At 40.8% G+C, this 27,645-nt stretch overlaps 1 protein-coding gene across 1 annotated transcript; it reads right to left on the reverse strand.

Moving 5' to 3' along the window:
- Window positions 1-27,645, reverse strand: LOC105398171 (titin). The gene is made up of 4 exons (XM_038105769.2): window positions 24,701-27,645; window positions 24,369-24,607; window positions 8,461-10,709; window positions 1-8,313 (listed from the first exon to the last, which is right to left on the reverse strand). The coding sequence occupies exons 1-4, from the start codon at window positions 27,419-27,421 to the stop codon at window positions 263-265; spliced, it is 13,260 nt and encodes a 4,419-aa protein (XP_037961697.2). The 5' UTR covers window positions 27,422-27,645; the 3' UTR covers window positions 1-262.

Raw genomic sequence — 27,645 nt, forward strand, 5'->3', positions numbered from 1 at the left:
TTATATAAAATCTCAATATTTATTTCATGGCAATGCTTGACAATATAAATATAATGCATAATATTAATATATGTAATGCTTTCAATATAAAATCTAAAGGCACAGTACGTACGAGTACGTATTACATTTTAAAAATATCTATTCAGGACTAGCTGTGTTAGCATGGTATAAATGTCTAAAATTAGATTAATAAAAGCTCAACATAATTGAAAAAGAATAAAAAAGGCATAAAAACATAGGACATAGGTAGGTACCTAGTTAGTTAATGTGTAATTTTAGTTTTGTAGAACTTGTGTTCCCTGGTGTCGCGCGTGTGCTTGAAGGGCGTCTTGGGCGACTCGATGCCGGCGGCGGGGCACGGCCCGTGCACGTGCGCCGTGAACTCGCGCCGGTAGCTGCTGCCGTCGTCCAACACGAAGCTGGAGGCGTTCCCGCGCCGCACCACGCGCTCCACGTGCGACACCTGCACCACGCGCTGCCCCGCCGCCGCCTCCGAGCGGGTGAAGCGAGTCTCCACGCCGCCGCCGCCGTGCATGCCGCCCTCGCCCACGCGCAGGCTGTCCCGCCCGCCGCCGCCGCCGCCCGACCGCTCCACCAGCGTCGACTGCCCGTCCCTCTTCACCTGCACGCTACTGCGAGAGTCTTGCGAAGACATGTTCGCTGAGCGGTGCATGGAACTGATACTCTTCCGGTCGGCGCTGTGGGTCGAGTTGCTGATGTATTCGCCGCGCTCGTTGAGGTTGCTGATGCTCTTGCGCTGCGCCGCGGCGGCCGAGCTCGACGAGTGCTGCGCTTCCGACGTTGTGGATATCCCTTTACGGTGCAGCACTGTGTTGGAAGCAGCCGCGTCGCTGACGAGGTCGGACGTGCGCTTGTGGTGCCCGACACGGCTCGAGTTGTTCACGGGTGTGGACGAGACGCCGTTCTTGTGCATCGCTTGTTGGAATTCGTAGCTCGTTTGAGAAACGCTGTCGCTCAGTTGACTTCGGCCGACGTGTGTGTGTTGGTTCAGAACATTTGACCCGGTGTGGCTCTCTCGAATGTTGGTAGTCTTTGTGCCCTGATCCATGTGGCTGTTCTTGGTGTAGCGACCATCTGTCAAGGAGTCAGAAGCAGTAATCCTCGAAGAAGTGTCCGCACCGCGTATCTGCTGATTACGTAATGTGGTCATCTCACTTGAGTGGCTTTGATTTATGCCATGTTGGTTCATGGATGTGGCTAACGATCTCTCAGATGAAATTAATCTCTGCGCATTGTTAATTTGGGATGACTGAGAATTTTGGTATTGTGACTCTCGAACGTCGCTTTGGATTCTTGACGTAGAGGAAGATGTTCGCGTGCCTCCGTCCACCACTTGAGAGGAAGTAGAGTATTCGGTTGCGGTTCCTCGATTATTTCCTTGATACGTCCTGTTGTTGGTGTTTGTAGAATCACCGAATGTCTCTCTAGTTTCAGTCTGACTTTTGTTTGATGTAGACGATGACATTCTTTGTGACCCACCACCAACTACCTGAGACGAGGTGGAATAGTTGGTCGGGGTACCCCGATTATTGCCTTGATGAGCTGGGCTTCCTTGATTATTTCCTTGATTGATAGGGCTTCCTCGAGTATTTCCCTGGTTTTGCTTGTGGATGTTTACAGAATCCCCTCCACCGATTGCCTGTGTTTCGACATTACGAGTCACCATAACCCATTTTCCACCAATAAGTTTCTTTTCTGTTACTTGTTTCATTACTTTCGTAGTGGTAGTGGATGATACATTTCTGACATTTCTTACATCAGTCTTGTTTATAGTTGACTTCTCTATATTTTGGGAGGTACTGAGTTTGCTATGAGTACCAGATTGAACATGCCTCGAAGTTGCGTGATCAACGGAGCTGTGACTCGACGAGTGCTTGATGTTTGATTCCATGTGCTGAGATCTATTGATACTATCGGTTTGATGATGACCATCAGTCGATGAAACACGTACTTGCATGTTGTTGTTATCATTATTTGAAAGAGACTTCGTCTGTGACCCATCCGTTTGATGGCCAACCGTAGTTCTAGTTTCAGAAGTGTGTTGGCCTGTCATGGATCTGGATTCCGATGTTCTTTGAGTTACCTCATTTATTTTGGAGTCAGACACGTTGGATCTGTGAACTTCAGTCCTTGAGTGAACTGATAGATTATCTTTTGGCCTAACAGGACTTGGTCTCTCTCCAGATACGTACTTAGGTTGAGTCGGACGATCAAATTCACCCTCAGTCTTCAGATTATCTCTAGGTCGTACCTGAGATGGAGTCTCTCCCGGTGCCCACTTAGTCGAAGGACGCGAGTCTATTCTATCACCTTCAAGATGTAAATTATCCTTGGGCCTTACAGGACTGGCTCTATCACCAGCTGGATACTTGTGTTGAGATGAACCATCAGTCGCAGATATATGCAGGTGCTTATTATCAATATGTGATGTAGAATTTATTTCATTTACAATAATTTTTTGACCTGAGGTGGTTCTAGTTTCAGAAGTATGATGGCCTGTGGCTGACCTAGTTTCAGAGGTTCTCTGGGTTACTTCAGAAGTCTTCGAATCGGAAACATTAGATCTGTGAATTTCATTTGTCGAATGAACAGAAAGATTGTCTTTCGGTCTAATCGGTCCCGAGTTATCAGCTGGGCTCCACTTTGTTGCTACTGGCCGATCAAATTCGCCTTCCGTTTTCAGATTATCCCTGGGCCGTACCTGAGCTGGTGTTTCCCCTGGCACCCATTTTGTTGAAGGGCGCGAGTCTATCATATCACCTTCCGGATAAAGATTGTCTTTTGGCCTAACGGGACTTGGCCTATCTCCAGATACATATTTAGGTTGAGTGGGGCGGTCGAAGTCACCCTCGGATTTCAAATTATCCTTGGGACGTACTTGTGCTGGGGTTTCACCGGGCGCCCACTTTGTTGAGGGACGAGAATCCCTTTCTCCTTCAAGGTGAAGATTATCTTTAGGCCTAACGGGGCTTGGCCTATCTCCAGATACATATTTGGGTTGGGATGGTCGGTCGAATTCGCCTTCTGATTTCAGGTTATCCTTAGGGCGAACTTGAGCAGGTGTCTCCCCAGGCACCCATTTCGTTGAAGGTCGTGAGTCTATCATATCACCTTCTGGGTGAAGATTGTCTTTCGGCCTCACTACATCTGGTTTGTCAGATGCCGCCCACTGTGGTTTGGAAGGCCTGTCAAAGTCTCCTTCTGGTTTCAAATTGTCGGTTTGCCTAATAGGACTTCGCCTCTCGCCATTGATAGGTTCAACCACCGGCCTCTGCTCAAATTTGCCTTCTGGTTTCAAGTTATCCACTTGATATACAATAGCGGACCTCTCGCCTTTTGTAGCCTTATAGTCATCCCGGCGTGTATGATCCTCAAATACACCTTCAATTTTAAGGTTATCTTCTCTACGTGTTAGTTTAACTCTCTGACCTTTTACTACGCGATAGGTGTCTGAAGAGCGGATGTTTTCCATTTTTCCTTCCATCTTAAGATTGTCTTCATGTTTGACGATAGTCGATCTTTCTCCTGTGACGTTACTGTAATCATTTCTTTGTTTCAGATCTATAAATTCTCCTTCAATTTTTAGATTATCTTCTCTCCTAATTATGTCGATTCTCTCTGTATTTTTACTTCGGCGAATGTTCGTGTCTTTTTCAATCATTATGTTATCACTATGTTTAATAAGTTTACGTTTTTCAGCTGGTTGAGATGGGACAACTTCGGGTTCGTAAAATTTGCCGGTTTCGGGTTTTAAGTTATCCTGGGGCTTGACAACGGTTGCCCTTTCACCTTTAGTCGCACTATAATCATTACGAATGTGCATATCGATAAACTCGCCTTCAGACCTTAAATTATCTTCGTGTCTCTGAATTACAACGCGGTCAATATGTTCGATATGTTTGTAATCATCTCTTGATCTATGGGTGTCAATCTTTCCTTCCATTTTAAGGTGATCTTCATATTTTACTATATCGACACGTTCCCCTCGTGTGGCTGTGTAGTCAGTTCGTCTACCTACTTCCATATCGCCTTCCGGTTTCAAGTTATCTTCTGGTTTTTTCGCAACTGGCCTTTCAGCCATAACGTGCTGTTTCGGTTTCTCGGGTCTTTCAAAATCACCCTCAGGCTTTAGATTGTCCTTAGGTTTTTTAACATCTGGCTTCTCAGCTGGGCGCCATTTGTCTTGCTTTGGCGTTTCAAAATCTCCTTCGGGCTTCAGATTATCTTTTGGTTTTGTAGGTGTCTGTCTCTCAGCTGGACGCCATTGTTCATGTTTGGGTTGTTGGAAATCACCTTCTGGTTTTAAATTGTCTTTAGGCTTCTTTACTTCTGGCCTCTCCGCAGGACGCCATTGCTCATGCTTGGGTTGTTGGAAATCTCCTTCCGGCTTCAGGTTATCTTTAGGTTTCGTAGGCGTTTGTCTTTCAGCAGGGCGCCATTGTTCATGTTTTGGTTTTTCGAAGTCTCCCTCAGTGAACAAATTATCCTTAGGTTTAGAAGGTTTACGTTTTTCCGCTGGTTTCCATTTGTCATGTTTAGGCTGCTCAAAATCACCCTCAGGCTTAAGATTGTCTACTGGCTTCTTTTGTACAGGTCTTTCAGCTGGACGCCACTCATCGTGTTTTGGTTGTTGGAAATCACCCTCTGGTTTCAAATTATCTTCTGGTTTCTTCGGCGTTTGTCTCTCTGCAGGGTGCCATTCTTCTGGTTTCTGCCTTTCGAATTCACCCTCAGGTTTCAGATTGTCTTTAGGTTTGGTCGGTGTCTGCCTCTCAGCAGGACGCCATTTGTCATGCTTTGGCTGCTCAAATTCTCCTTCAGGTTTTAAATTGTCTTTCGGTTTTGTTGGGGTTTGTCGTTCGGCCGGCCGCCACTGTTCAGGTTTGGGTTTTTCAAAGTCACCCTCGGGTCTTAAGTTATCTTTCGGTTTTGTCGGCTCACGTCTTTCAGCTGGGTGCCATTCCTCAGGTTTTTGTCTTTCAAAGTCTCCTTCTGTAAATAAGTTATCCTTCGGTTTTTTGGCTTCCGGCCTTTCAGCAGGACGCCACTTGTCATGTTTTGGTTGTTCAAAGTCACCCTCAGGTTTCAAGTTATCTTCCGGTTTTTTAGGTGTCGGCCTTTCAGCTGGTCGCCATTGTTCCGGTTTCTGCCTTTCGAAATCTCCTTCCGGCTTCAAATTGTCTCTAGGCTTAGTTGGAGTCTGTCTTTCAGCCGGGCGCCATTGATCATGCTTAGGTTGTTCAAAATCACCTTCTGGTTTCAAATTGTCTTTAGGCTTTGTCGCCTCACGTCTTTCTGCTGGATGCCATTCATCAGGTTTTTGCCTTTCAAAGTCCCCTTCTGGCTTCAAATTATCCTGAGGTTTTTTAGGTGTCTGTCGATCTGCTGGGCGCCACTCCTCTGGTTTCCGCTGTTCAAAATCACCTTCAGTAAATAGGTTGTCTTTGGGTTTTTTGGCTTCAGGTCTTTCAGCAGGGCGCCACTTATCATGTTTGGGTTGTTCGAAATCACCTTCAGGTTTTAGGTTGTCCTTAGGCTTTGTTGGCTCCCGTCTTTCAGCAGGATGCCATTCATCAGGCTTTTGTCTTTCAAAGTCACCCTCTGGTTTCAAGTTGTCTTTGGGTTTTGATGGCGTTTGTCGCTCTGCCGGTCGCCACTTGTCATGTTTCGGTTGTTCAAACTCACCCTCAGGCTTCAAGTTGTCTTCTGGTTTTTTAGGTGTCTGCCTTTCTGCAGGGCGCCACTCTTCCGGTTTTTGCCTTTCAAAGTCTCCTTCCGGTTTCAAATTGTCTTTTGGTTTAGTCGGGGTCTGCCTCTCAGCCGGGCGCCATTCATCATGCTTAGGTTGTTCAAAATCACCTTCAGGTTTTAGGTTATCCTTAGGTTTGGTCGGTACACGTTTTTCAGCAGGATGCCATTGCTCAGGCTTTTGTCTTTCGAAATCTCCTTCGGGTTTCAAATTATCTTTTGGTTTTGATGGTGATTGACGCTCCGCAGGGCGCCACTGCTCATGTTCGGGTTGTTCAAAATCACCCTCTGGCTTCAAATTATCCTTTGGCTTTGTAGCTTCTCGTCTTTCTGCTGGGTGCCATTCTTCCGGTTTCTGTCTTTCGAAATCGCCTTCGGGTTTTAGGTTATCTTTAGGTTTTTTCGGAGTCTCTCTATCTGCTGGGCGCCATTCCTCAGGCTTTCTTTGTTCAAAATCGCCTTCTGTGAATAGATTGTCCTTAGGTTTTTTGGCTTCTGGTCTCTCTGCCGGGCGCCACTTATCATGTTTGGGTTGCTCGAAATCTCCTTCTGGTTTTAAGTTATCCTTAGGCTTGGTTGGCACCCGTTTTTCAGCGGGATGCCATTCATCAGGTTGTTGCCTTTCGAAGTCCCCTTCAGGCTTTAAATTGTCTTTCGGTTTGGTTGGTGATTGCCTTTCAGCCGGTCGCCACTGATCATGTTTCGGTTGTTCAAATTCACCCTCTGGCTTTAAGTTATCCTTTGGCTTCCTTGCCTCACGTTTCTCTGCAGGTTGCCATTCCTCTGGCTTTTGCCTTTCAAAGTCACCCTCTGGTTTTAAGTTGTCTTTAGGCTTAGTTGGTGTTTGTCGCTCGGCCGGGCGCCACTTATCATGCTTCGGCTGTTCAAATTCACCTTCTGGCTTCAGGTTATCCTTGGGCTTTGTCGCTTCTCGTCTTTCTGCTGGGTGCCATTCTTCCGGTTTCTGTCTTTCGAAATCGCCTTCGGGTTTTAGGTTATCTTTAGGTTTTTTCGGAGTTTCTCTATCTGCTGGGCGCCATTCCTCAGGCTTTCTTTGTTCAAAATCACCTTCAGTGAATAGATTGTCCTTAGGTTTTTTGGCTTCTGGCCTCTCTGCCGGGCGCCACTTATCATGTTTGGGTTGTTCGAAGTCTCCTTCAGGTTTTAAGTTATCCTTAGGCTTGGTTGGCACCCGTTTTTCAGCGGGACGCCATTCATCCGGTTGTTGCCTTTCGAAGTCCCCTTCAGGCTTTAAATTATCTTTCGGTTTGGTTGGTGATTGCCTTTCAGCCGGTCGCCACTGGTCATGTTTCGGTTGTTCAAATTCACCCTCTGGCTTCAAGTTATCTTTTGGCTTCCTTGCCTCACGTTTTTCTGCGGGTTGCCATTCCTCTGGCTTTTGCCTTTCAAAGTCACCCTCTGGTCTTAAATTGTCTTTTGGCTTTGTCGGCGTCTGTCGCTCAGCCGGCCGCCATTTATCATGTTTTGGTTGTTCGAAATCACCTTCAGGTTTCAGGTTGTCTCTGGGCTTGGTCGGCTCCCGTCTTTCCGCGGGATGCCATTCCTCAGGTTTTTGTCTATCAAATTCACCCTCTGGTTTTAAGTTGTCTTTGGGTTTTGTTGGTGTTTGTCGCTCTGCCGGCCGCCACTTATCATGTTTCGGCTGTTCAAACTCACCCTCAGGTTTTAAGTTGTCTTCTGGTTTTTTAGGTGTCTGCCTTTCAGCTGGACGCCACTCCTCTGGTTTTTGTCTTTCGAAATCACCTTCAGGCTTCAAATTATCTTTCGGTTTCGATGGGGTTTGTCTTTCAGCCGGGCGCCACTCATCGTGCTTAGGTTGCCCGAATTCACCCTCAGGTTTCAAGTTATCCTTAGGCTTCCTTGGTTCACGTTTTTCGGCAGGTTTCCATTCTTCAGGCTTTTGCCTTTCGAAGTCACCTTCAGTGAATAAGTTGTCTTTAGGCTTTTTACCTTCCCGTCGTTCAGCGGGTTTCCATTCATCATGTTTAGGTTTCTCAAACTCACCCTCCGGTTTCAGGTTATCTTCTGGTTTCTTTTGTTTAGGTCTTTCCGTTAGCTTCGGCTTGAAATCATCTTGAGATATAGTTTGAGTTTCAAAAATGCCTTCCATGAAGAGATTGTCCTTTCTTATTATTTGTTGTTGCCTAATATCAGTTTCTTCATAAGTTCTGTATTCTTCTTGAGAAGTTGTAATTTTTTGAAGATCATCAGTCGAATAGAACTTTTCAAAATCTTCCTTTGTCCATGTACGGCGTCTTTGGGGTCTTTCAACGGGTCCAGATTTCTCTGGATAATCACTTTGATTTGATGTAACGAATTCAATCTCACCTTCGCGGATCAAGTTATCTGTTCTCTTAGCAACTATTGTTGTCCTTTCATTGATCTCACTAAAATCTATATATTCCGATGCACTTGTTGTTTCAGTGGACATTTCTCCCTCTACTTTGGTCCATGTGTTACGTCTTACTGATTTCGGTCTTTCGACAGGTTTCACAGTATACTCGGTGCGCGATGTTGTAGTATCTGAAATACCAAAAGTAATCCCATCATTATTTTATAATATTTCAAGTATTAACTATGTAAATTATGTAATTACATTATTATTTTCATCCGGTAAAAACCGTCAATTTAAACTAACATTAAGAAATTAAAATAGGGTTAAGTTTTTACCTGTAAATTCTCCTTCCATGATAATATTATCACTGTGGTGAATCATTTCACGCCGCTCAGCTGGCCTCCATTCTTGAGGCTTGGGTGTTTCAATTATTCCTTCTGGTTTCAAATTATCTTTAGGTTTTGTAGGCGTTTGTTTTTCAGCAGGACGCCACTCTTCATGTTTTGGCTTTTCAAAGTCCCCTTCTGTAAACAAATTGTCCTTGGGTTTCTTTCCTTCGCGTCTTTCCGCAGGCTTCCACTCATCATGCTTAGGCTGCTCGAAATCACCCTCTGGCTTTAAGTTATCTACAGGCCTTTTTTGTTGGGGTCTTTCTGCTGGTCGCCACTCTTCAGGTGTTTGTTTTTCGAAATCTCCTTCTGGTTTCAGATTGTCTTGTGGTCTTTTGGGCGTTTGCTTATCTGCCGGTCGCCATTCTTCAGGTTTCCTCTGTTCAAAGTCTCCCTCTGTGAAAAGATTATCCTTTGGCTTCTTTCCTTCGCGCCTTTCTGCTGGTTTCCACTCTTCAGGCTTAGGTTGCTCAAAATCGCCCTCTGGTTTCAAATTATCAACAGGTTTCTTTTGCTTTGGCCTTTCTGCAGGTCGCCATTCCTCTGGTTTCTGCCTTTCAAAATCTCCTTCAGGTTTCAGATTATCTTGTGGTTTTTTAGGTGTCTGCTTATCAGCAGGTCGCCACTCTTCTGGTTTCCTTTGTTCGAAGTCGCCTTCCGTAAACAAATTGTCCTTGGGCTTTTTGCCTTCACGTCTTTCTGCCGGCTTCCATTCGTCTGGCTTTTGTTGCTCGAAATCCCCTTCAGGTTTCAAGTTGTCTCTAGGTTTCGTAGGTGTTTGTCTCTCGGCAGGGCGCCACTGTTCATGTTTTGGTTGTTCAAAGTCCCCTTCTGTAAACAAATTGTCCTTGGGTTTCTTTCCTTCGCGTCTTTCCGCTGGCTTCCACTCATCATGCTTAGGCTGCTCGAAATCACCTTCTGGCTTTAAGTTGTCTACAGGCCTTTTTTGTTGGGGCCTTTCTGCTGGGCGCCACTCTTCAGGAGTTTGCTTTTCGAAATCTCCTTCTGGTTTCAGATTATCTTGTGGTTTCTTAGGAGTCTGCTTATCAGCCGGTCGCCATTGTTCAGGTTTCCTCTGTTCAAAGTCTCCCTCTGTAAACAGATTATCCTTAGGCTTCTTTCCTTCGCGCCTCTCTGCTGGCCTCCACTCGTCAGGTTTAGGCTGTTCAAAATCACCTTCTGGTTTTAAATTATCGACGGGTCTCTTTTGTTTAGGTCTCTCAGCCGGTCGCCACTCTTCCGGAGTTTGTTTTTCAAAGTCACCCTCCGGTCTAAGATTGTCTTGAGGCTTTTTAGGCGCCTGTCGTTCAGCTGGGCGCCACTCATCAGGCTTAGGCTGTTGGAAATCACCCTCAGGTCTTAAATTATCTTGAGGTTTTCTCATTTCACGTCTTTCGGCTGGTTGCCATTCGTCTGGTTTTCTTCTATCGAAATCACCTTCTGATCGCAAATTATCTTGTGGTTTTTTAGGCGTTTGCCTATCAGCAGGTCGCCATTCATCATGTTTCGGCTGCTCGAAATCACCCTCCGGTCTAAGATTGTCTTGAGGCTTTTTAGGCGTCTGTCGTTCTGCCGGGCGCCACTCATCAGGCTTAGGCTGTTGGAAATCACCCTCAGGTCTTAAGTTGTCTTGAGGTTTTCTCATTTCACGTCTTTCGGCTGGTTGCCATTCATCTGGCTTTCTTCTATCGAAATCACCTTCAGGTCGCAAATTATCTTGTGGTTTTTTAGGAGTTTGCCTATCAGCGGGTCGCCATTCATCATGTTTCGGCTGCTCGAAATCGCCTTCTGGTTTCAAATTATCTTGAGGCTTGCGTATAGGAGCCCTGTCACCTGGATGCCATTCATCGGGCCGACGTCTCTCGAAATCACCTTCGGGCTTTAGATTATCTTGAGGTCTTCGCACAGGGGCCCTGTCGCCTGGTTGCCACTCTTCAGGTTGATGGCGTTCAAAGTCTCCTTCCGGTTTGAGGTTATCCTCGGGTCTCTTAGGTTGCTGGCGCTCAGCAGGCCGCCACTGTTCCTTCTCGGGGGTGGTGAAGTCCCCCTCGAGGCGCAGGTGGTCCTCGTGGTGCACGGCCGTGGTGCGCTGCACGTGCTTCTCGTCGTAGTCCTGCGAGTACGCGGACACGGCGCGCGTGCGCTCCACATCGAACAATGGCTCCGGGACATCGTTGTGTGGGCAGCGGTGGCGCCTGGAACAGACAAAAACATCCATTACTACATGCGTAAATATAGCCAACTGGGTAAAGTTTATTACTAAAGTAACGAAGTATCACCTTCTGCGACGATATGGGTGTAGAGTGATCGGGTAGCGCCGGGCGGGCGGCAGCGGCGGCAGCAGTAGCGGCTGGGCCATCGCCCGGGCCCATGGCGCTCGCCCGGCCCGCGCGCCCTACTCACGACCACCCAGCATCACCGACTTGACACAGAAACACAACAACCAACTACACCCATTGTTCACGATTTGTATGAACAACACCGGCGAGTTCATTTGTGTAACTTTCAGGGGTAAGCACATTAGATAAACATTTAAAAGTTTCACTTTACTAAATGCCTACAATGTTTCACTTCAAATAGTAAATTTAAAGTAAGTACGCTTTGTGTAACAGTAACGTTATAGATTTGTATAAAAATTACTACTCTATTTATCGAACTTTACTGTTGCTTTCTTTAAAAATGAACAGTAGTTTCATGAGCGAGGTCGCTCCACGCACTGCCGTACGGCGCCGCGCAGCCGTGGGGCGCACCCCACTGAAACAACTGAAAGTGACATTTTCAGGACAAAAACTTTTATGATTTCATGCCTTTCAGGAATGTTCGTGCTAACTTTTGTTTACCCGTGTTCCAGTTGCTGATGAGGGCCGTAATGACTGCTGACACACTGATTGCTTCGGAACATTAGTTAGATAGTTATTTAGATATGCTAATGCTACAGTTTTACATTTGAATTTTAAGCATATAAATAGGTTTGATTGCATGTATGATTTTCACTGGTATACGATGGTAAGTTTTGCTGGATATTTGTGGACATCCTGATGTTACTTATATCCATTATATACAGTAGTACCCGTAGTAATTAATTACCAGGTATATTACATTCATATCAGTCAACTATACATGCGAAAAAGGTTCTAAAGGACTATATATTATACTGGCTAAGTAAGTACGGTAAAATTTATTATTTAATGCACAGTATACAAAAGCCTAATAATAATACCTAATAAGGCCCTATTCATACAAAGATAGCAAATACAGTAACAGTAATCATTGTATAATCGTTGTGCCGTGAGGGCCTGTGCGGCCATGACAACGCCCCCCTGAAGCCTTACATAGTAGACGTGAATGAAACTTTCATGATACCTAGGACTTAACCAAATTACTTCAGCATAGTTAGGTATTCTTTGTACCTAATCGTTAAATCGTTATTTTTGTAACTTACTAGTCAACTTATGTATTTTCATATTCAAAAGGCCATTACCAAATTGGCTTCAGTAAAACTTTCGTATCGATCATACATGAAGGTTTTTACGATGATTTCATGTTTTATACGTGGCCATATTAGCGATGCGGCGAGGCTGAAGAATGCTCGGCCGCCCCGATATAGACATGATCTGGCGGGCAGCAAGCAATGACCCGCTTTCCATTCGCAAGAACATTGACAACTTTTAAACTTAAAATTCTGAGAATACACACTGCTACTGCAAGAAGTTACGTACCTACCTAACTTAACTCTGCGAAAGAACAGGAAAAATATTATTAAGTAACTATAAATACTTACCTATATTTATAAATGTTTTTATCTTGTTTTCTACCTCTATAGGTAAGTAATAATTTTTAAAACCGTATGTCGCGAATAGTCTACCTAAGTACCTCTATATGCTACTATACTGAAACTCAGTGAATAGATACGAAAACTGTCATCTTTCATTAAATATTCACATATTTTTGCATCAAAACTTCCATTTAGAGAAGTTTTAACTAACTACTACGGCCGCCGTTAGCTTTTGTTCCTAATTACAGTATGTCCCCAAAATGTCGCCTAGTTCCTCCCACAAACAAGGCCTGAATGATTAAACATCTATGTGTGTATCGTCATCGTCTGATCGATATGTCGTGATGGACTCTTTACCCTATTTTTGGGTTATTATTACCTCCGCAGCCTTCTGTGAAATACGTCAATGATAGAGGCCTGAAATTACATGAGTTTTGGATTACTTTTCAGTCCATTATTTTGATTACTGGATAGTCTAAACATTTTTATTAGGTCATTGGTTTATGTCACTAACTTACTACTTCGAGCATTTTTTCATCGGAATATTTGGTAAATATATAATTGATTTCGTGCTGCTTTTCAGGCGGTACCTAAGTAGGTAGAGTCATGTTTTATTACATCGATAGCAAAACCTACCTGCCCTGCCACTGATGAAGTACCCGAAATTATTTTTAAAAACTTAACACACCATGACTAGTTCTATATGAATAATACCTCAATATGGACACCATTCTGAAACACCACCTCCCTGAAACACTTCCGTTTCGTTTACTGAACACCTGACTAGCGAGTAACTAGGCACGGTGACTACCGACCGTTACTAAACACATAAACCTGGGCCATCACATTCTGGTAATCTATAAACTTTTAATATTGATGATTAATGCTAAAAATGCAGTCTATATTTAAAAAATCTAGGTTTTTTTATCTAATTCTTAGTGTTTAAACATGTCCTTTATCCATGATCTAGCATATATCTAATCTAAATTTATCCAGAACAAGTGTAGCGTAAATCACACTACTTAATAAGTAAGGAGAAAGTTTGGGAAGATTTGTGATTTTTCACGCAAAATGAATGGATTTATTTATTAGCTGCTGCATAGGGAAAACATTTTTAAGGCGAAACGAAACTTGCGGGAAATCACTGAATAAATTAGTGAAATAGCCCCACATTCGCTACCTGGTACTGATAACCTCCTAGCTACAGTTGCACCAAACCTAGATACTAGAGTGAGATAAGGAGGCTTAAACTGTTGAATGCAAGGCTGCTCGCTATCTGTTCGTTATCTAGCCAATTTGCCAACAAATGATAGCGTTGTGTTGACTGAGGGTAATGTCATAATGTGACATAATTACAGTAACCCAAAATACTCTTTGAATTGGTATTACGTGGTCACTATCGTTTTAGTACTTCGTAATCGTCCTTTATAAATAAGGATTGCGTGCTGTAGCCTACAAAGTTCAAAATTTACTTTCTGGGATTGTCACCACTATTTGATATAATTAGACAATAGTGTATCTAGTAGTATCTACCTAAGATAAGATCGCAAAATCTAACTAATACGACATAGTTAATGTAGAGATACCTTTTCTATCTAGATTCCGTCTAAATCAAAAACGTATTTAAGGAAAAAAAATGTAAAACCTTGACCAAATATGGAAATAATTAAGTACCTGAACAAATTAGCATACGACATACATAAGGTATGGTTTAAGGATGCATTGCAGTTAAATAAACATTTCCAAGAAGTGTCCAAAGGCTGCAAATGATATGCCTATAATTGGGTATGTGTTTGGTATGTGTATGTAAAAATATATACATAGATATAATATGTAAGTTAGGTATTTAATGTACCGTCTGCTAAACATGTTACTTATATTATAACAAGAATATTCTTTGAATAATAATTTCTACGTAAAGTAAGTATAGTAGTAGTAGTAGTATAACTTTACTGTACATAAAACACTTAAATAACATTTAATACTTAAAATCTATAATACAATAAGGGCTAATAATATATAATCTATAATACAATATAATTATTTCGAAGAAGGTTCTGAACCATTTCTGAAGTGAGTCTGAATCACGATGACGTCAGTTTCGCCATTTTTATCCGCATCGAGAGAAAACATGAGGACGATACCGAATAAGGAGTTCTCGTGAATCTCTAATTATGCTTAACATATCCATAATCGTTCCTATTACAGCTATACCTACTACAAATATTCTTAATTTCTTACTTAACTTTATTACTTACGTACTTACCTACTTATATGAAAGTAATTACTTACGTTAAAACTATTTTTACCAAGGCGGATAATCTCTGCTCAATCTCTGTTTAGTAAAGTTTTGTATTAAATTAATTAATTAATACTAAGTATATGATATAGTTGTTATATGTATGAAGGTAGTTAGTAACAACCTCATTTTTACTTACTCATCACATCAAGACAATACGAGTACAATAATGTTCAACGGTTGACAATAAGAAGGAAAATATATTTTGAATCTCAATTACTTATAATATATTATGTTGCAATTATTTTCAAGAAATAATTAAGTACTAACGCCACAATGTTCTAAAAACCAAGATAAGACCTAAATATTATATTTGACCATTGGTATTTTATTATTCTAGTCCACTGCTGGACACATTATAAGTAAGTACATGAAAATATTTATTAAGCTGGATAATTATTCTGGATGTATAATCAGCCTTCTTAGAAGGAGCTCCACAGCATAACATTACCCCTGACCACGTCACTGTTTACTCAGCCTTCCTCATCCAGCCCTCCATGTCATCAGTCCAATGGCCCAGCAGATAGACAGGACTCATGGACGTAGACTTCAGAGTTCTGATTTTGATATCGTAACTCTATCTATTTTTTTTACCTTTCTCTTCAGAGTATCTATTTTAAAAGGATCGGCTAAATTATGTTTAGTCACTGTAGGTTATGAAAATCGGAAATAACCGTTGTCGCGTGTAGGTGGCAGCACATTCACCTAATAAGTATCGTGCTATTGACAAGGTCGACAACCATATGGTTCAACTGTATCCAATTATCAGCGATATCACTGGCATTGAACTTAATTATAAAGAAACATTTACCGAAAAAACTGCAAAACTAATGGTGAAATAATAATTCTTTCCGTTTTTGGCCTTGGTCCACGTCCCAATTTAAAATAAAACCGGCCAAGTGCGAGTCGGGCTCGCGCACAAAGGGTTCCGTAGCAGCAAAATTACAGTTAAATCAACCTATCTCAAAAACTATAAGAGATACTTTGATCAAACCAAAAATCGTTGAAAGAGTTAATTAGCATGCATCACCTCTATTTTTTTTAGAATTTTATACCCCGTAGTTATAAAAATAGAGGGGGGGGACATACTTTTTACGACTTTGAGAGCTGATATCTCAAAAACCGTTCACTTTAAGAAAAATGTTTTTTAGAAAACTTTATATCATTTTAAAAGACCTTTCCATTGATACCCCACACGGGTATGTACATCGAAAAAAAAAATTTCATCCCTCAGTTACAAGTAATGGGGGGCCCCACCCCCAATTCTTTTTTTTACTATTTAGTGTCATATTTTTGTAGCGGTTCATACAACACATATTCCCATCAAATTTCATCACTGTAGTACTTATAGTTTCCGAGTAAATCGGCTGTGACAGACGGACAGACGGACAGACGGACAGACGGACATGACGAAACTATAAGGGTTCCGTTTTTGCCATTTTGGCTACGGAACCCTAAAAGGCATTTTATTTAGATACAAATTGAATCCCATTGTTCGTAGATTATTTCCTGTGTAATTTTTTTTCCTAGTCTCCTTTATCTAACTATCCTAACGCGCTTCGCTTCCTATAGCCATCGCAAAAAACTCAGCTAAGTACCTATGTTTTCGCATCGAGGCTCTACGTTACTAAAACCTGTATTTATCTAAGGCTGACTGTTAAATTCCGTTGCGTTAGCCATAAAATTAGAACAAAGTTTTATAGATAGAGTAGATAGACACATATATCTGCTTAGCAACGTAAATCAAGAGCATTTATTTGTAAGAAATATACATTTAGAATAGGTAGATATCGCAATTTTGTTGTTATTTAATAAGTAAGTAGGTATATTATTTATATCATTTATATGTTCTCTCCACAATCTCTACTAGTTTTATAACAAGAGATAAGAACAAATCGTCAATAAAGACCTTGTTATCATTTCATGTCTGCCTAATCTTATCCAAAACACTACAAGAAAACTATGACTTTCTTGACGCTAATAAGTAGCTAGGTATATTCTGAATTTTAATAAACAATACGAAGCAGATCACATACAAAAACAAAGCTAAATATCTACTGTTCGCATTTTGTTCATACTCTCAAAACCAAGATAAACGTTTTAAGATCAAACTAATGAAACCATGTAGGCCAATGAATAAAGTCACAAAACTTTAACCGAACTCATTTAAAATAAGAGCTCACTTGGAAAAGGAGGTGCTATTTGTCGTACATTTGCACTGACACTTCATGTAGCTCGTTGTGTTCTTTATCAAAGATTCTGAAACCCTGTTTCAGACTGACGGGTTCCCAAAATAGCTTAGCAGCAGTTTCAACAGTATATCTACATGCTAAGTTAAATCTGTTGATATTTTCATTAATGGCAATGGCGGGCGCGTTAAGTTCTCACATCCGCGGCAAGAGGACGCCTTGTAGGCAGCGATGAGATCACCGCTCAGAATAAACGTGAACACTTGCCTGTGTTGTGTACACTGAGAGCCACAGGGGGTTACTTTATATAACGAAAAACTAAGTTTCCCAGCGCTGCTGCGCGAGCCACGAGATCTCGTTGTATTAAACGTGCCGATTGTACGACTACGACTGCTGTCGTTCGTTCCTTTATCGTCAGTATAGAGTAACCCTTCAGGCAAGTCTGAGGTCGCCTGCATCGCTCCACACCGCGTCATCGGAACACTTTCTGACCAAAATTGATTCTTGATATTCGCCGTCCAATATTTTGCCTGAGCATTTACATTGCAAATTATTTTCAAGGTGTACTGAGTTGTTAGGTATGCCGTGCTGTATTTTTGTGTACGATTTTTACTTTAACTTTATGGCAAAATTTAATATACTAGCTACTAGCTAAATGCTATCTGCTACCAATTAGGTAAATGTATTTTTTTTGGTCCGTAGAAATATTTATAGGGATTAATCATAAATCAGTCTAAGTCATAGTCATGCTGATGCTGGTGATCGGAACATTACTGCCCTCACAGTCTAGGTAGGTAAATATGCTAGACTTCCTAGATAGGAATAGACGCTTATTTCGAACTTTGTTTCCTCACAGCACCGTGATCACCGACGATGTAATGGTCGGTGTAAGGTCACAATGAATGAATCAATTGAGGCCGTTATAGTGTGTGGGCGATTTTATTCACCACTTTACTTGTTGTTGTGAGGCTGATGCTCATCATAAGAGCACGTATGAAAGCAATTGCAGGCAATAAGAGTTAGCGATGTTTATTGTAGGATTAATAATCAGCCAGGTATATTTAGAATTCAGTGAATGAGTTAAGCATAAAGACAGCTAAGGAGAAATCATGATTTATAATTTTATAATCGTGAAAGTTTGTGAAGTATGAATGGATATTTGTCACTCTTTCACGGAAATACGGCTGCGCCAAATTGTGTGAAATTGTCCGTGAAGTAAGCAGATACCTACCTAATGTGTTCATAGGTTACTTCAGGATTTTTTAAAGGCGAAGCAGAGCCCTAGAGCCAGTTATACATTTAAAAAGTAATAGTTAACAGGGCAATTAGAATTCTGGTCTCGTATAAATTTTCGCGAGTAATATGCTGATTATTGCCGACACCACATGTAATGTGCCTAGTGAAATGATCGATGGTAAGGTACAGAATGGCGATGTAGCATTTACATACAATGAGTAGTATAGTTCGTACACCTTAGTTCCCTGAATGAACGAGACATTATGTTAGTAGACTATTAAAATGGATTGTGTGTAGTATGAGAGGAGAAACACGTGATTTTATGACGTTGATGTTCTAGACTTTCTACAATCGCTAACGAATTTATTATAGTTTAATCAATTTAGTCTAGACTTCTTATTTCAAGATACTAGTTAATTTTGGTCATTAAATTATTTGCAAAGGAAAAATTAAAATATTAAACTGAAATACTTAGTATCTTACTTATACTAAAACTATTATCTAAGGCTATCAGTAAATGCTTATATGTCAACCTACTTGTACAGGAAACGTGCCAGGCATTCTTAGGACACCTTAATTGCCTATCACCTAGATTAGAGCACCAAGTCTGTGCCTAGGCGCCTCGACCCGGTCACGTCTGCCCGATAGACTACAAGACAATGGAGGCGATGCCTGGATTACTAATGGAATAACTGTGAAAAAATATCCGTTTGTCGACGATTTATCATTTTGGTGACTGTTTGGTGGGTGGAACATCTTTTCTAAATAGTAAGATTTCTGTTATGAAACAGATAAGTATCTATCTAAAATTAAACCTATACTTAAACACTTTTTGCAGTTAAACTTTTTATTAAAATGCTGTCGGTTCTTTTTGCCAGTGAAATTTCTAGCCAGCCAGCACGCGAAGGAGTTCAAGCTCAGAAGAATAAACCATAAAATCTTAGATGATGGTGCATGTCAATGGCCCTGTACACCACACAGGCAGGTCCGCCAGTGTGTGGCAACAGCGGAACAATGCAGTAGTCATGGCTGGTGCACATGGCGAACCACGTGTTATATACGTAGGTACGTGGCCACAGCCAGTATAGCATACGATCACATACTTCTAAACAAAACACATCGATTGCGAAGGTGCAAAGTTAGTACTTAACCGTGTAAATATTGTTAAAACATAATGCTCAAGTACAATTATTAAGTATGTACTTACATGTATGTTCTACGTATACCTATCTACATTGACAAATTAACATGGACTACATCCAGTGACCTACATTATATATTAAATAGTGGCACACCTACAGACTATCTAACGTACCAATCGTACTTTGTATCTAACTATTGATAGGGCATGATAAATGACCTGATACTGTATTTCAGCTAGATTAGTTACAGTCCTAAATTATATTTAAGCTAAGTATACTTAACCGCCTTAACGAAAACGACTTCAGTTAAGTTCTCATACCATAACTTTCCTATAAGATAAGAACTTTAACTATTAGTAGATATCATCATGATAATTAAGTAAATTAGCTTCAGCCATCTTCGTACATTGTTCTTATTTTGCTGGACACTATGCATATAAGTTGTTATTTATGTAAACTGTAGGTACATTAATTAGTCATTTAAACGCAACGGCCATAAACACATCAATAATAATTGTATCACCATAATTGGTTGAGTGTTTATCTCAATGCTAAAAGCTATTGCAATGAGCTAAATGATGTCATGCAAGAGGATGAATCGATCTTTGTTGGTACTCCCTAAAATAGACGGAAATACCACACTTTGACATTTTGTGCAATGTATTCTTGGACACCAATGACCAATCGCCGTTACGGTGACTATATCTATGAGTATGATAAGTAGGTATAAGATGACCAAGTAAAAGTAAAATAGTGCTGCAGAGTACACCTATGTATAAGTGCACCATTGCACCAATTAAAAACTTTATATGGGAAACTAATGTTTTAGGAAACGGATCTAGATTTGATGAAAAGTAAAAAGTTCAATTTCAATGTACTAATAACTACCTAAGTAATTTATACCAAGTTTCACTATACTCTTTTAAAATATAACAAGGGATTAGTTGTTAACATCTGTCAAGAATTCAATATAAGATATTTTATTTTAGATGACACAACTTAACAGTGTTACAGGGTGTTAATGATCTAACAGACTATGGTGAAACTAGGGATTAATCAAATTGTTTCTGATATAATTTTAAAATAAAATAAGTCTGTCAATGTCGTGACGTGTACATTTGTACAAGATACCTAACTACCTATTTATGTGCTTTCTTTTTTATAGCATACATTGTTACTTTGTTATCTCTAATCACATAACGCGAGAACGAGGTGAATTTCTCTTACATTATTAACAAGCACTTAACCTCCTAACAGCTTCTTTCTTACAGCTTCTAAGGCTAAGTTTAATTTTATTTGATTTGCTGTAATCAAAAATAAAATATATAATAATTAAAACATTTAAATTTACTAACGATTATTGCCTAGTGATAGCTTATCAACGAAAACATTGGGGAAGTCTAGATAGGTACTCATTCCGATATTTCTACGAATAGAAAATTGATTTTTAATTACTTTAGTTATCAGTTGTACTGGCTGGCGCCCTACTGGTAATGAGTTTGGGGGTTCGTTGGTACTATAGATATGTATGGATATACTATATTAGTATACTGAGTTACCTACATAGGTTATTGTAAATAATTAGATGGGTATATACCTAAGTAGGTGGGCCTAAATAAATAATTAATAAAAAAAAATAATAAAAAAAAAAAAAAACACGCACTCACGCCTTGTACTAATGTACTCCCTTGCGGGGTAGGCAGAGGTGCATTGCTGCACCCACTTTTCGCCAGAGTGTTATGTTAGTCCCAATGTAATAGGGGGCGGGCCTATTGCCATTTTACGGGCACATCCAAGACCCGAGAACAAATATCTGTGTTTTAACAAATATCTGCCCCAGCCGGGAATCGAACCCGGGACCATCGGCTCAGTAGTCAGGTCACTAACCACTACGCCATTCGGTCGTCGCACGCAATTAATAAACTTGGTAAATAACTACTAATTACGACTGGACGTTTGTCTAAAATTGTTATTTATAAACCATTAGTAAATAGGGTAATCGAGTACCTAAGAGTAGAATTTATAATAGGTGAATGTCAATGAGCCACTATGTGCCTCCCACGGACCAGCCAGGGCAGTAGGCTTCACAAACAACCCTTCGTGTTAATAGTACAGGTACCACACAATTACATTCTGAAAGACGAAGGCGCGAGTGCAGCTGAAAAAATGGCTAACATAAGGCCATTCATTTTCAGTTTAATCTTTAACCCTAGTCCAACGTTGTCACCAACACACCAAGAAGAAAAGTAATGGTAAGCAAGTTCACAGAGGAATTCAACATATATTATACTAGCTGTCCCCGCGCGCTTCGCTTCGCCTTAAAAGTTTTCCCGTGGGAATTCCGGGATAAAAAGTAGCCTATGTTCTTTCCCAGGGTCTAGACCGTATGTATACCAAATTTCATTCAAATCCGTTCAGTAGTTTTGGCGTGAAAGAGTAACAGACAGACAGACAGACAGACAGACAGACAGACAGACAGACAGACAGACACAGTTACTTTCGCATTTATAATATTAGTTAGGAAAGTTAGGAATAGAATGAAAGATGCCAAGTCAAATAGTGTGTCGGTACAATGGCATACTTAACAGTACCTTCACATACGATCGGATAGCTTGCTATAATAGCATAGGAATGCTAAAAGTAAAAGTTCCTTATTTGTGCAAGCAAGTAATTAGTTATAGTTAGTGTCTAATTATTGATGTGTTCGTCTAGACTTTCCCGCAAGCCTATGTCTTGTGGCCGTTCTGTACAGAGGCTAGAGGTGGCATAGCGTGATTTATGGCACTATACAATCTTTACAATACATGCTTATGTACTGCACTGTGCATGCTAACCCAGCTGATAGCTACCTAACGGCAGAGCATTGGCCTTAGTGCATTTTTATAGTTTCATTTCAAACAAAAAAGTGAACGTTTTGCCCCAATTTTTAACTGCTGTTGCCTATAGATGTAAATACTTATTGTAGTTTATAAAAATGTTTTAATTTATGCCTGCTCATGATTTTATGACAAAATTTAATTGGTGTTGTAGTTGTTAACTACCTATGTTATAAGTAAGTTACTTATTTTAATTAGCCATTTATAAATCCAATGACTGACTGAAAGAAATAGGTAGGTAATAGGCTTATTTACCACTTATTCTTATTGCCTTTTAACATAGGTATAGGTAGAGTAAATTCAGGAAGTCTCCACGGTAGAGTAGGCGTGACCTAGAAGCCACCTACACTATGTACGCTTGCATTGGGCCTAGATCTATAGCCCTCTAGTAATTTACCGACCTACACCTTCCTTTCATTTCAGCGAAGCCAATTCGTTGATGAATTTCAAGTTGTAAGTACATAATTATACTTAAGTATACTTAAGTTTAACTAACATATTAAGTAAGTACCTATATCCGAACACAATTGTTTCAGTTAAGAAAAATAAGCAGATAAGAAGAAGGGTTAGTTTAACCCACGTTAACCCTTTGATTAAGACGGACTGCCTTTTAACCATAACGAGCGTGCAAATGAGATAAATAAAGACTGCAAAGACACTGAATTGAAGCTGATTGAGGTCATTGCATAAATCATAACTGATTAAACCACAGACACATAAATAAAAGAAATAAAATGTCTTGTACTTAAATAGGAATTTCTTAGTACTTAATTATCTATATCATCCAGACGACTCGACGACGGTCCCGAGCACCTATACTTGTATGTTCTCAATATTCGTTCAATGACGGGTGAAGAAAAAAGGCCTTAAAAATTACTGTTAAAAAAATACTTAATCTTGTCGTCCCGGTAGTCCCGGTACCTATATGGTAACATTTTTAACAAGCTTAAAGTGAAGTAAATACTTATATATTATCCTACATTCCTCAACTAAAGAAATAATCCCTTCTAGCCGTAATTTTAAGAGTATTACGATAAAATGAAATAATAAAACCAAGTGGTGGCACTCAGTAAAATATTTTGTAACAGCGTTTCGTCTGTTCTGTAGACGCTATCAGTCGGAACAGGTTTGTGATTGGGGCCGATGGTAATGGCTGCTGAATTCGAAACACCTCCTACGTCGTGGAGCCTTGCAAAATGTGCCCACTCGGCAGCCGTGACTCACCACCGCTTCTTTTGGTAGTCGGTTTATGAACACTTATTTCAGAACTTTATTACTCTCAGACATATCGGTTCAAGTGATGTAAGCGGACCGTCTAGGCGTTTCGCCAAATATCTTTGTTTTGATTCATTATTATAAGTACATAATGAGTTTATTATAAGTAGATAAAGTGTTGACTGTACTTACTTATTTTATGTAGATTTACGGTCAACAATGTATAATACCTACTTACAATTAAGTACAGCTGTTGTCCTAGCAAGGTGTTACGCAACGAAAATGACCTCTTTGGACTGTTTAGCTAGGTAGTCGTCATCACCTACTTATTCTAATTATCCGAAGAGATAGTATATAGAACTAATGTGCTTAAATAATGTGCTATTAATCTGCTAGTTTAATAGAACATTACAAATATAAGTGAAGATGATGATTCAGCTTGAGTTAACATTGTGTGGAGATAACTAATTAGAATTCAGATATTGCGCCGTCTAATGTGCGGCAGCTATCGGAGAAAGCAAACTTTTCAAAGACCTTGGTCTTTCATCATCACAACAAAGTAATGTAGGTATGCCGTATGCCCTTCACAGTTCACACCTTATTTCGGAGTAATTGTTACGTTTTTCAATTGTTTCAGCAATTTTAATAAGGTAAAATAGTTGAAATTGAATAGTTATGTTTTACTGGGCTTAATTATTTATCGCATCTACCTATCTCTAACTATAGGATACGAATAATAAACTGAAGTCCCTTGGTAATTTTATAGTACTTAAGTAGGTATTTCAATAATTAAGTTTTTAAACTTACATTTTACAGCACAAAACACTATAAATGGTGTCGTGATTTCGTGATCGTGATGTAAGCGATGCTGTTTATGTTGACACTTAACCACGATGACGTCATTTTCCACATACTCACCTACCAAAGTAAACCGACAAAGTTACATAGGTAAACGAGGTTAGACATAACAAATTTGGGTCCATCGATTACATGAGTGAGTGACCCTGCGCCGGCCTGACAATGAAGAATGATTTAGTTCACGGACGCCCGCCGAGCGAAAATAAAGTTACTTACTCCAACAATAATACACCAACAGTCATTTACAAAAAAAAATTTACTCACCCACAAGTACAGATTTCACAGATGCATTGCTCCTTGTCCACCTTCTGCGGCTGTGGTTTCTTGGGTCCCCTCGGGCCGGATTCCTCGCGCCTGGTCTCCCGGGTGACGCTCTCGTCGCGTCGGGTGCTGCGCTCGTCGACGGTGGTCTCGTCGTAGCTGCTGGTGTCCCGCCGCTCCGTCACGGCGTGGTCCACCACGTCGTATTCACGAATCACGTCTTCAGTCGTATGGACATCCGTCTATGGAGGATATTGGTTAACGTTAGCAATAAAGGGTGAATCGGTAATTTATAAAAAAAGATACTAGAATTGGACAACTGGATTGCCACTTACCAAGTTTTTGATGTCAGACAGCGCACTCTTGTCGACGAAGACGTTCGTTCGAACTTTGTCGTCTTCTTTAGCATCTTCGTAAGTTGTTATTTTCCTTGTCACTCCATTCTCTGTTATGTAGCGAGTGACTTCAACCTGGCTCCTCGTCTTTTCGACCTCAAAAGACTTCTTAGTAACGCCTGAGCTGCTCGTATTGATCACTCTCGTCTCCTCTTCATCAATCCCTTCGTATAAATCTTTCACATCCTCTTTTATTTTTGTACCAAAGGATACCTTTTCGATTCTCTTGAAGGGATATTTTTTTACGGTTTCGATGATGTCTTTCAAGACTCTGTCATCAATGGTCTTCTTGTTGATGACAATACTGGTGTTACTCACGGTCACATCAGACTTGGTAGTTGAAGACTCAATAATCTTTCTAAGGTCACTGATAGAAGTGAAGTCTTTAATATCCCTTGAGGATAATATGATGTTCTCTTCAGTGTCTTGTCGCTTTAGGTGATGTCTTGGTTGTTCAGGTTTCCCAAAAGGTGACATTTCTTTATGTTTCTTTGTTTTCCTATCATCGTCTTTTTCATAAACAAACTTTCCATTCCAAGTTCCGGTGCTCCTCTCGTAACTGGTTAATGTATCTTTAGTATTTTTTGAATCCGTTGTAGATTGCTTTTGTAAATTTTGTTTTTCATTCGATAAAAATTCTGTTGTGTTAACTACATTAGTAGAGTCACTGGTGTATTGATTAGCTGAAGATGTTGTTTGATAGTCAGATGATGAAATATTTTGTGTAGAGCTGTCAGTAACTTGAATGTTAGATATATCCCTCATATCAAAATCACTCTCTGTGATTGCCTTCTTTTTAGTGAAATCACCGCCATACCTTGTGCTAGTAGATGCTACTTCTACGCCATTCTTAACAAGAAGAGATTCTTCGGAGATGTGAGATGAACTCTTAGGAACTCCATCCTTGCCAGAATCATAATAAGAGTCTTTGTCTAAGACGTGGCGTGAGTATTCATGTTCAGGTTTAATGCCAGTTCCACTGATATTGTGGCTTTTCTCAAATGATCCATGTTCTTGACTGTCTCCCCACTCTCTGTGAGAAGTGTTTACTATTCTTTCCTTACCGTCAACTATCTCCACTACATATGAAGACGATGATGCTTGCTGAGCACTGCTGGTACTACTTTTTAAAACTTTTGAAGAAAAGTTAATGTTGTCGGCGCCGCTAACCTGGAGCACGTTTCCAACTTTGCTGAGTTCATTTTGTATGGTGGCATCGTAGCCGAAAAAGTTTGACGAGTCAGTTTTGTTAGCATTACGACGGTTCGTTGTCATATCACTAGATCTAGATGTTTGATTTCTATCAATGTTTACTCTATCAGACTGATTGTTGGACTGTGTCTGTCGAACATCTGTTGATAAGTTCTCTTGAGTAAAACTTATTTGTTTTTGTACTGAATTGTCAGTCTCTGAAATTAGGCTTGAATGAGTTGTTACATTCTGACCGTCTTTGACAATTTTGGAGTCTTCCTTTATTGTCATGGCACTTTTAGGTTTTCCGTCTTTACCAGTATCGTAGTTAGATTTAAGATCATAATTGTGAGTACTTTGAATACTTTGTGGTTTAATATCAGTCCCGCTCACACTAGCATAGGCTTCATGAGATGCTTGCTCCTGTGCGTTTCCCCACTCCCTGTTGGTGCTGTCTATGATGCGCTCTTTGCCATCAACTATTTCAACAACATACGATGACGATGATGATTTTGTGACGCTACTGCTCTTGACATCACTTGTCTGAGAAGTGCTGCTGTATTCTTTTGTTTTTACATTTTTGTCAAGAGTTCCCTCGCCTCCATAAAATTGCGATGAATTAGATTTTGTTGTTTGATTCCTGTTGGACGGCTGAGGTGAATTAGAAAAAGTCACCTTATTACCATGCTGATTCCTATTTTTCTGATCATACGCAGATGTAGACGATGTTTTGTTGGAGTCCTGTTGTGTCATATTAGAACTAGTAGTTCTGGTGTTAGACGTATTCTGGTTCGAATGAGAAGACGATTGATTCATTAAATTCTGTCTTTCAGATTGTAAAAACGAGTCAGTTGCGTGAGCTCCCTGAGATCTGTTGGTGAAGGAAGGCGCGCCGCCGGCTCCGGTGCTGCCGGCGGAGTTGTTGATGAACGCAGTGTCCAGGGTCTGGTTGGCAGCAGACGAGTCCATCGTCTTGTCAAAACTCTGAGTGTGACTGGTGCCAGTCTGCTGGACGGATGATGATGAGGTTTGGAATGTTTGACTCTTTGAGCTCTGCTGGTGGGAGGATGAGGACTCCTGCACCATAGAGGAAGACACGAAGTCACCTGTGTGGCTCAGCGCCATGTCGCTGGCGTGGTGGTCCGTGGACGACAGGTCGGAGACGGAGGGCGCCTCGGTGATGATGTAGTGCGGGTGGCTGTTGTACAGCTCGGACACGGTGGAGCCGGCCGTGGAGGCATGGTCCGTCACGTCCGTGATGCACAGCGGGTCGTCCTCCTCCACCTTCACGTCGATGACGACGACCTTCTTCCCGCCGGTGACCTGCCGGCTGCTGCTGGCGACCTGCCGCGAGCTGCTCGAGCTCTGCACCACCTTCGACGAGCTCGAGCTCTTCTGCACACTGCTGGCACTCGTACTTGACGTACTCACTTCATTTGTTTGCTTAGTCTTTTTATTTTTTATCGTCATTTTTACGGTTAATTTTGTCAATAATAAAACTAAACGAGATTCTTATTTACGTCGATTAAATATGTATAAATAGGGTATTCGAGTTGAATAAATATATTTATTTTTTCACATTATTTTTGTTAAACAATTGCCATGTAAGTAAATAAATTATGATTTTCGCGAGAGTCGTTCGTGTTGCGCGCGCGCCGGTCGCGACTGTCCCGCGGATTCTGCGCCTGCGCACC

Source organism: Plutella xylostella, chromosome 19 (genome assembly GCF_932276165.1).
Source record: "Plutella xylostella chromosome 19, ilPluXylo3.1, whole genome shotgun sequence".
In the NCBI taxonomy this organism is placed as follows: Eukaryota; Metazoa; Arthropoda; class Insecta; order Lepidoptera; family Plutellidae; genus Plutella; species Plutella xylostella.